The 11,196-nt window shown below is 35.3% G+C and overlaps 1 protein-coding gene across 1 annotated transcript; it reads right to left on the bottom strand.

Annotated features, from left to right (window-relative positions):
- Nucleotides 1-7,800: 7,800 nt before the first annotated feature.
- LOC110464931 lies at nucleotides 7,801-8,788 on the bottom strand. The gene has a single exon (XM_021520410.1). It carries the CDS (start codon nucleotides 8,786-8,788, stop codon nucleotides 7,877-7,879), a length of 912 nt encoding a protein of 303 aa, XP_021376085.1. The 3' UTR covers nucleotides 7,801-7,876.
- Nucleotides 8,789-11,196: the final 2,408 nt, after the last annotated feature.

Raw genomic sequence — 11,196 nt, 5'->3', positions numbered from 1 at the left:
ATCAATTTTGTTTAAACTGAGGTGTGTGGATTCCCCTTCTTTGGGGCAGATTAGTGGGGCCCATTAGGGGAAATAGAGGAAAACATTAAAGATCCTTCTCCTTCTGTACCGTTGAAGGGATTTTAACCTAACCAAACTTGTTTTAGAGAATCTTTGGGCAAAGGGAATTGAATATTTATAAATGGAAGATGCAACTTTGTTACTTGTACTCCTTTGATAAACCTGAATGGTACTCAGCAGGTTTTAAATTGAAAAATAAAATACCAGGTGAGCTATTAAGGCCCCCGGGCCTCTTGTTTTTCATACCATAAGGATATCGCATATTTGTCTTTGAGTTATTACAGACTCTAAGCCATAATTTCAATATTCAGCCTTTTCTTACTTATCTGTCAGCACTTATAGTATACAAACATATGGCAACCACATCTGAATGAGGAAACCTATTTGAGAGGAAAACTTGTTTGTCTTTTTATTTATTACCAAACACAGAAATCAATAACAAGAAATGTATCCTATTTTAAAACTAAAAGTCTTACTTACCAGCTGTAGGTATTGATGGCGATCAGATAATCTATGTCCTATAGGCCTGACACCTGTTGGTGAGGAGATGGTTTATATATACAGTGTAACAGACTACATCTGGTGATAGGGGGGTGGAATACACTGCCGGGTGGTGAGGGAGACAGTATTGACTATCACATGATACACCTCTCATCATCATATAACAGAATCAGGTGGAATCTCAGGTTTTCATTGTGTGTCAACATTTGACCTGATTTAGGTCTGTGACATGTGTACAATGTCATGTAAATCATACCACAGTTCCTGGAAATAGGTTTTGTTTGTTAGGAAGGGAAGGAGGGGTGAACTTTGGGAGGGGGAGGATAATATAGAACTTTGGGAGGGGGAGGATAATATAGCAAGGAAGAAGAAAAAGGTAATTAAAGGAGAAGGAAAGTAACTGATGGGAGGATTGGATAAATGAGGGAAAGAGAATGATGAATGAAGGATGGATATAAAATGAGGGAAGGAAAAGGGTAAGTGAAATGGAGAAAGTAGGAGAAGAACTGGGGGTACCAGGAGAGTGTTCAAGTATCTTAATAATGTAAAACAATTATTGAGATTCCCATTCATGAAGGAATGGAATGAAAGGGAGGGGTTAATATCTCTGTCTTTAGGGACCACTTACAGCTAACCACTTCTCCCCTTTTGTACTCGTAGGAGGAATGAAAGCCCTCCCGTCTCCTCGCTCCCCCGCGTGTGTCCTGGGGGGAGTGGCGATGGGTTACCAGGGGCTACTGGGCTGTTACATGAGACAAAGCAATGTGATAGCAGACTGTTTGTCCAGGATGACATAAGCTTGATAAATGCACATTCTGGAGCAGATAAAGTTACGACATTGGGTTTCTCTCCGTTACAGCTGGTATCTAGTTTTAATTTGGGTTATTATGTTTTTATCACTATGATTACTCTGTACAACAGATGTTGTTCAAGGCAAAAGATATTTGTAAATAATACTAAGTGCGACATACTATCAAAGTATTGAGGAAGTATTTGATTTATATATGAATTTTGAGCCAAAATTCAATAAATAAATTAAATATTTAATAAAGCTATGTAACAGGAAGTTGTTCGTTATGAATAATCGAGGAATGGGTCATCTTCTACAATGCTTAATTTTTTTTTTTAAGTTTCTGTTGGGTTTTTAGCCCACCATCATCTGGGCTATTCAAATCACCATGCGTCCATGGTCCGTCGTCCGTCCTTAAACAATTCTTGTTATCTTGACGCCGCCCAATCTATATCGAGTCTAATAAATATGTATATTTTGAACTTAGTACAGGGACACATGATATGAGACGCCACAGTGGCACAACTTATCCGATATCCGGTTCATTCCATGTACCAGCTGAGAGGTATATATTACAGGTCTAACATTATATTGGCTTTATACGTCTCTGGTCTCGGCATGTATAAATTCTGACACGCCTTTGACATACATGTATTTATATATTATCTGCATAACAGTGTAAGTAATGACAGCAACCAACATATGTTGTATGAATACTAATCTCATAAATCGACAAATACAGATGTCAGTAATGTTCTTAGCAGAAAGAGTAGTTATATATTCAAGCTTGAATCACGGAAATCTATTTCCGTGCCTACATGATAAACTACGTATACATTCAATGTAACTTCAAGCTGGGATACAGTACTACATAGTTTACAGGGGGTGTTTTCAGTTCCCCCAACCTTTTATAGACCAAAGAAAAGTGTTGATATAGGAAGACAATCGCAAACCAATTATAGTCTGTTTCATACTTACTCCACAGGTAACTTACCTGTGTTAAAGTTACCCGTCTGACTTGTAGCTTTTCTGTGTATGTGATATGTTAGGTTAAGGATATTTACTTTTCGGATATATATTATTTAAGTTTTAATAAAAAAAAAGATAAGGGATATGATATTGATAAAACTAAATAATAAACACGTATTCCCTCTAAAGGGCTACTGCATATTGTTTATCATATATACATGATACAATCATTGCATACATGATGTACAATACAGATATGTATATAACAATAAAGGGCTTAATATAAGTTTAATAACTTGTGCCCAATCCATTTGCATGACAATAAAATATGTTTAAACTAAACTATAACAATAACTAAATAGTAAGAGTTAACAGTCAAATATATCAATAAGTATACATTATATTTCATTTACATTACACTTTTTAAGCCAAGAATGGTAAAACTCATCGTTATCTTACTAATTAGCATAGGCTGTGATCACTTCTAGTTCACAAGGATGGAAATGATAGCTTGGATAATTAAAGTTATTAAATGATTCTGATGATAGTTATGATATACTTTTAATTTTAACTCTAGGAATTTAGATGATTTTTTTTTTTAAGTTTAATTATCAACTGTTAAACACCACACTCTTAGTCACGCATAACCATTCTTACTAGGCATTTAGGCATCTTATTAAATGTTATAATGATAAAGAAAAGTTTCATTTTATAACTATTCATATTATCATTTTAATAATATGTTTAAAGTACAAAATTATTACAAAATAAAGTAACACATTTCATCTTATCATATGTCATATCAGCAGCTCAAGGACTACAGAATGGAAATATTCAATATATATATACATTTTTATATTCATTAATATTGAAACATCTTAAACTTTAACATTTGTTATTAAAAATCTGAAAATCTTATATGATGTATTATCAAATTAGATATGAAAAGCTTTCAGCTTAGATAGAACACCACCTTAGATAGAAGGGAATTAACCACAGGTAAAAACAAAGGTAAATACATGTACAAGTAAATACTGCCTATACTACTAGGTGCACTTTACCAATATATTTGTAATTTTGGACTACAGTTTTATTTGTCCACATCTATCAATATTAATTATATAAAACATCTTTGTAAAATAAGACTATCGGCAAACAAATTAAATATTGAATGTGGCAGGTATAACAATATCGAAAGAGGAAACAGATTGTGTACATTATGTAATATGAATGAGGTAGAAGATGAATTTCATTTCATTTTGAAATGTCCTTGTTATGCTGATATAAGCGCTAAATTCATCAAAAAATAATATGTAAACCGTACTAGCATGTTTAAATTTATCCAACTGCTAAACAGTAATAGTTTATCAGAAATCTTGCCTGTGAATTAAAAGGTATCCTAATTACCTGTTGTTTTTACCACTTAATACTGTAGCCAAAGGGCATTTACAATACCTACCTGTGACAGGCAAAGGGAATTTACAGTAACTAACAGATGAACTAATTACCCAGAGGCAACTAACACATACTGGTAGTATGGTGTACCGGTGCATTTCATTTTGTTCCCAGCGTTGGAAGAAAAAAGGTTTATTTATGAAATTTCTTAATTATTAAGTTTAATTAGGTCACCTGAGATTTCTCAGGTAACCTATTGCGATCGCCTTTTGTCCGTCGTCGTGCGTCCGTAAACAATTTACATTTTCAACTTCTCCTCCAAAATCCCTGAACCAATTTTAATGAAATTTTGCAGAAACCTTCCATGGCCAAAGGTCAACCAAAATTGTGAATTATATGGTCCCCACCCCCCAGATGCCCGAGGGGCGGGGTAAAAAAGGGTCAAATTGACTAAAATTTCAAAAATCTTCTTCTCAAGATCCAGATATGGTAGAATCAAATATTCTTCATAGATGGAAGGGTGCTCTACTAAAATAGTGAATTTCATTACCCTGGGGTCTCACGTTTCCCCCTTGGGAGGGGGTAAACTTTACTACAGTTTATATAGGGAAATCACATTTTTGACCAGCATTTGTTTAATTTCCATTGGAATCAATTCAAACTAAGTTAGCATTATCAGCATAACCCCAGGGGCCAAAAAGGGTTGAATTGACTGAAATTTCAAAAATCTTCATCTCAAGACCAAGATATGGTAGAATCAAATACGGTACTCTTCATAGATGGAAGGGTATTAGGATGTTTTACCAAAAGTGTGAATTTCATGACCCTGGGGTCGCATGTTTCCCTCTAGGGAGGGGGTAAACTTTACTATCGTTTATATAGGGAAATCACATTTTTGAGTTTCATTTGTTTAATTGACATAAGAAATAATCTAAACTTGGTTAGAATTATCGGTACTGGATGGCAATTTGATGGTATGCACATACAGTTATTGGCCCTTGCTGACCCTAAGGGGCTGATGGGCGGAACAAAAATTGTCAAATTCACTGAAATTTCAAAAAGTATCTTCTCAGTTTCCAGAAAGGGTAGAAATACATACCCTTCATCGATAAAAGGGTCTTCAGGTGGTTTATCAAAAGTATGAATTACGTTATCACATGGCTTCCTGTTCCTCCATGGGAGGGGGTGAAATTAATTACTTAAGTTTATATAGGAAAACTGGGCTTCCCCAAGGGGGTGATGAGCAGGGTCAACAGGGATATGTTAAATTATATAGTCTGAAATTTCTAAAGTCTTCTTATATGACTCCAATATGCTAGAAAAAATATTCTTCTTAGTGGAAAGGATCTTAAAATGTACTTTATCAATATTGTGAAATTTAATACCCAATGGGCTGAGTTTGAGCTCTACCTTCCCCCTGGGAAGGAGTTGCTTGGAATTAAAACTCTTATGATATGAGAGTTGTAGTTGTAAAATTCTCTAACATTTAACAACATTTTTAGCTCACCTGGCCCGAGGGGACAAGTGAGCTTATGCCGTGGTGCAGCGTCCGTCGTCCGTCCATCCGTCGTCCGGCATCAATATTTTACTTTAAACAACTTCTTCTTAATAACCAAGAGGCCTAGGGTGATGATATTTGGCCAGTAGCATGCTGGGATGAAGGGGTAACAAGATTGTTCAAATAAATGACCTTCACATATTTTGAAGGTCACAGGAGTCAAATATGTTTGAAACCTTTAAACAACTTCTTTTGAATAACCAAGAGGCCTAGGATAATGATATGTGGTCAGTAAGTTGCTGTGCTGAAGGGCTACCAAGTTTGTTCAAATGAATGACCTCCATCTATTTTCAAGGTCACATGTGTCAAATATGTTTAAAACCTTTTAACAACTTCTCATGAACAACCGAGAGGCCTAGGAGAATGATATTTGGCCAGTAACATGCTGGGGTGAAGGGTTACCTAGTTTGTTCAAATGAATGACCTTGACTAATATTCAAGGTAACAGGGGTCAAATATGTTTAAAACCTTTAAACAACTTCTGCTGAATACCCAAAAAGCTTAGGTTGATGCTGGTTGGCCAGTAGCATGATGTGATGAAGGGCTACCAAGTTTGTTCAAATGAATGACCTTGACAAATATTCAAGGTCACAGAGGTCAAATATGATTAAAACCTTTAAACAACTTCTTTTGAATAACAAAGAGGCCTAGGATAATGATATTTGGTCAGTAATTTGCTGAGCTGAAGGGCTACCAAGTTTGTTCAAATGAATGACCTTGACAAATATTCAAGGTCACAGGGGTCAAATATGTTTAAAATCTTTAAACAACATCTTCTGAATAACCAAAATGTCCAGGGTGATGATATTTACCAGTAGCATGCTTGGATGAAGGGCTACCAAGTTTGTCCAAATGAAGGACCTGTATCTATTTTCAAGGTCACAGGGGTAAAATATGTTTAAAAAACTTTAAACAACTTCTTCTGAATAACCAAGAAGCCTAGGATAATGATATTTGGCCAGTAACATATTGGGATGAAGAGCTACCAAGTTTGTTCAAATGAATGACCTTTACTTATAATCAAGGTCAAAGGGTTTAAATATGTTTAAAACCTTTAAACAACTTTCTGAATAACCAAAAGACCTAGCATAATGATATTTGGCCAGTAACATGCTGGAATGAAGTACTACCAAGTTTATTCAAAATAATGACATTGACATATATTCAAGGTCACAAGGGTAAAATATGTTTAAAACCTTTGAACGTCTTCTTCTCAATAAGCAAAATGCAAAGGGTGATGCTATTTGGCCATTAACATGCTGGAATGAAGGACTACCAAGTTTGTTCAAATGAATGACCTTCCCCCATTTTCAAGGTCACAGTGGTCAATATATGTTTAAAACTTTAAATGACTTCTGCTTTATAACCAAAAGGTCCAGGGTAATGATATTTTGCCAGCATCATTCTGGGTTGGAGGACTATAAACTCTGTTCGACCTAAAGTCCTTGTTCGACATTCAAGGTCACAGGCGTCATATTTTTAAATCTNAATATATATCTTTTGCCTTAGTTTTCAGTACTTTCAGTACTTTGATTAAGATTACAAGTGTGAGATTAATACCAGGTGAGCGATTCAGGCCCATTGGGCCTCTTGTTATATAACCAACACATGTCGTGTGTGTTCATATGTTCATGTAAGTAGATTGTGTCATTGTCAGTTTGTGTCCAGGGACTAAATATCTTTCCGTTTTGTTTGGGTTCTTCGGTTCCTGTTGTTGTTCTTTTTATATCGACTCATCTCCTTATCTATTGACCCATGCTCGTTTTACAATGTCACTTTCCCTTTTACACTGACCCACGCAAACACCCCCCATTAAAAGCAGGAGGATAAACCGTATGCGTTCCTACACCACAAGTAGCAGGCTTCATGATGTATCCCGTCACGATATATGGCAACCTTCATGATGTCTCCCGTCTAATACATGAACGTCTACAGGTCAGTAACGTTCTAAGACATCGTCAACATTTGTTAAACTAGCTAGCAGAAATGATTTTCTTTGAAAAGCATTATTATTATTATAAATCCTTATGTAAAAAATCATCATAGAAAAATAAACATAACGTGCCAATTTCGTATGGTATCAGTAACGTAGTACTCAGTAGTGTCTTATAAATGTTATCGAAAACAACTTCATGTACAACAATATATAAAGAATGTAACGTCCATTAAGGAATGTCGTAAAATATTACACATTAATTGCTTCCTTTCTTCCTCCGAAGTGATAATTTATTAAAAAATATCTTTTCTCGTAAATGGTAAAGCACTTCGAATGTTTTATATTTGTAATCACAAACTTTCTTACAATGTATTTGTCCAAATTTAATGAAAACAGGATCGTTTCTGACACTTCGTTGTAGCGATAAGATGCCTTAAATGACCTTTCAAACCCAAATGTTTGATTTAGAATTATTTATGAAGCAATCCCCAAGTAATGTTGTTTAGCACTATGATTTCGCGGGGGTCAAGTCCTCCTAAAGTTAGTCCGTGAATAATAATTTTCACGCTTTTACACACTTAACTAACTATGCATAAGAAAGCTTATATTTTTCGTGTGCAAATGAGGCAAAAATATGTATCCTCGAAATACAGGCGTTATACAGTAACTAAATTGGTTCTAAAAGTGTTCGGTTGGATTTGTATTCCCGGAAGTGTCGCATTATGGCTGATGTCGACTTTGTTCGGTCAACAAACGATGGCAGCTGCACCTCTCGTTTCAAGTGGTCGATCTGAGCCTTCCGTCGTCCTTCGGGCGAGAAAGAATAAATGAAATCAGTTGCTTCCTGAGCCATGAACTTCCTCATCTCATACGTTGACTTGCATTCCCCCGGAAATATTGTCCGGTCTCGACTCATGATGATAGTCTTGGCCTTCCGCTTTATTCTTTTGTACGAATATTCTTTGACGCGCAGCTGTTCGCTCCTGACGCTGGCAAGGTCAGTCACCCGAGATGATGCAGATAACAAACGATCTCTGTGGTCGGTGAGCTGAGTTGAGTTGCTCGATCTCAATCCTACAGAACTGGACAGGTCAAGCGGATGAAATACGGACTCGCGACGAGTTTGGCTTGGAATGGCACCACTTTCTTCAGGAATAGGTGTAAGGTCGTTAAAGGGTCGCTCAAGCAGACGCCCTTTTGCAATGATATTTGCAAGTCGGACGCTCTTTGTTGCCTTCTTTATGTCTTTGAACTTGTCCACAACAACTGTCCTGCGTTCTTTAATTTCTTTTAGATAAGGATCGTACTTCTCAAATCGATGCTTCCTATAAACTTGACCAGAGGCAATGATTTTTATAAAGTCATCTTTTGTTTCCTTAATATCTTTGTTTGATAAATTTTCAGTTCTCTGTTTGTTTTTCCGGATGTGACGTAATTTCATTGACAAACGGTTTCCTTCCTGTTCATTTTTCACTCTTGTAGAAAGCATGCTTGATTTGCTCATTCTGAGTGCAGCGTTAAAGCGAGACTCCCACCCTGACCAGCCTTTGTTAGAGTCGGAGAGAATGCGCCGGGGCATCTGGAAACACAACAAATACTTTAAAGAATTTACATTTAAGGAATTTAAAAGGACCTTGACCTGTGAAATAGGGTAACATTTTGATATGCTTGTCAGTTGTATCCCGCAGTGGCAGTATCACTATAGTTAAATTATACAGGTTTGCAAGTCAATTACCTCTTATAGTGTGACTTGCCTTTACAATTATGCTTGAACAAATAACAATACAATTGTTAAGCTATAAACATTCCGATATACGTGGTTATTAATGTTATCTTAAATTATTTTACAACAATTGTGAAACAAATTATTTCAATTTATATTAATCACTCGTGTTGGCCCAGAGGTTAGCGCAGCGGGGGCTTAATATGGGAGAGGCTTACGTGGTTAAACTGAATATACGTGATATCCTATGATCATTCATCATTAAGTTGGAAAATATTGGATAACATTAAATCATAATTATGCTTATATGCAGTTGTATATATCTTTGGTCGAAAATGTGATATAACCAATGTAATTGGATGGTTTCCATACGTACACGTGACCAGTTCTTAATAAAAACTATCATGTAGACCGGTTTTCGGTAAATACCAATTTCTAAATATAGTATGTAAGCGAACCCCTAGATTTTACTGTTGATAATAAGCAATACGATAAGAGTAATATTTGAAAGATTTATCACACTCCATGTTTGGTTATATTTAACATCAAAGTATATTGAGTTAGCCACAATGGTTCTGATTTGCCAAGCTGTGCGATAGGAAACTTGCAATAATATACGACGGAAAAAATGCAATCAATCATTCTAATTAAGAGTTTTCATGTATTTTTACATTTATTTGAAGCATATAATAACACTGTTATAACGTTTTGTTAAACACTGAGATCAGCCTGAAGTATAAGTATAGTTCCAGCCCTCCCTCACACCTCTTTGAGTTCTAAATCGGCATTTGTAACGGTGCATTATGTTGTCATGGATGGTTTGTTGTGTTTAGTAAAGAGTCAAAGACAGAAACATTAGCTTTGTCACGCGAAGCTCTTTCGTATATTTTTCGATTTTTATATTTTTATATTTTGTTTATTGTATAACCTAAATATATCAAGGAGGTTAACTTTTGATGTTTTCCCTACCTGACAATGTACGTGAAATATCAAACCCAGTAACTTGTCGCTCTTTCGATGAAAGATTAACTAAGATTACTAACTATTAATGAAAATAGCAGTGAGAGTTTTACCCCACTAAATGAAAATACAAGTTCGTACCAGAATCTTCAATGAGGTTCTAATGAGTGATATTTTATATAAACTAAACGTTCTTGAACACTAACAGTTTACGGTGTTTCTCAAATCGAAATATATTCATTTAACTCACCACTTACTTTGGCGGTCTTACAGACTTTTGTGATTAACAAACGATTTTAAGCTACTGCACCACAAATATCTTCATATTTTGTCTGTGTCTTTATATCTTTTTATCCTTTATTTGCTTCAATAAATATCGTTCATGCCAGCCAGTCTTTTTTGAAAAAGAAATGGCATGAAAACGGTCATTTTTTATAAACTATGAAAGCGCGAATCAAGTGTACAGTACTAGTACATAAACAACACTATTTATTGTTTCAGATCAATTGTGTCATTTGTTATCTTTGTTTTACTGTTGTCTTTATCAAAATAATTTATCAAAACAGATAACTTTAGATTATCACTTACTTTGAATATCCTTGCTTCAACGATATCCGGATTGGCCACTCGAGATTAATTAAAACTCAAATTATTATTAAAACAAGATATTCACCTGTTGTTGCCATATTTGTAGCGTTCAAGTCCTCCAGTTTGTTTGATGTTCAATATTGGGTACAGTTGCTGGTAGTGATGTGTTTATGTAGCACCAGGGTAGAACAGCACCACAGCGTGGCAAAGGAACCGTCTGGTACGATGTGGATGTAAACAGTATATAAATAACACTATTGTCATTTTATCGACTTTCCCCTTTAAATTTGCCTAACGTAAAGTTCAATATCCTGTTAGCATACACTTATCTTAACGTACACAGTTAAGAGAGAAAAGGAAAATTATAAATTATGGATCATTTTGAGGGCTAGATATTATGTACAAAGGCCTTAAAGTTATATTCTGGCCCACAGTTGCATTATGACAATGCATTTCTCCCATTGATCGAGAAAGGAAAGTTTGCAATAGACGCCTTATGCATTCAATGTATTTATTTTGGTAGGACCTTTTCCTTTGAATATATGTTTTAATACAAAATTATACAATGAAGCAGACGGCAGTATTACAAGAGAAAATAGGAGGGTGAATAATGACTCTTCGACAGATACCATAGTTCTTGTAACACTATTGAATATTTATAAAAACATTTCGATGCAATTGTAATTTTTATTAAACCCTCGTTTACATTAAAGTGC

The sequence above is a fragment of the Mizuhopecten yessoensis genome, unplaced genomic scaffold, assembly GCF_002113885.1.
Source record: "Mizuhopecten yessoensis strain PY_sf001 unplaced genomic scaffold, ASM211388v2 scaffold11043, whole genome shotgun sequence".
NCBI classification, from domain to species: Eukaryota; Metazoa; Mollusca; class Bivalvia; order Pectinida; family Pectinidae; genus Mizuhopecten; species Mizuhopecten yessoensis.
The sequence above is the reverse complement of the archived record's forward strand: the minus strand, read 5'-3'. Positions and strand labels throughout refer to the sequence as shown.

Bases quoted from the DNA above. Each gene is read 5' to 3' on its own strand.
- LOC110464931 (XM_021520410.1), bottom strand. From the start codon at position 8,788: ATGCCCCGGCGCATTCTCTCCGACTCTAACAAAGGCTGGTCAGGGTGG.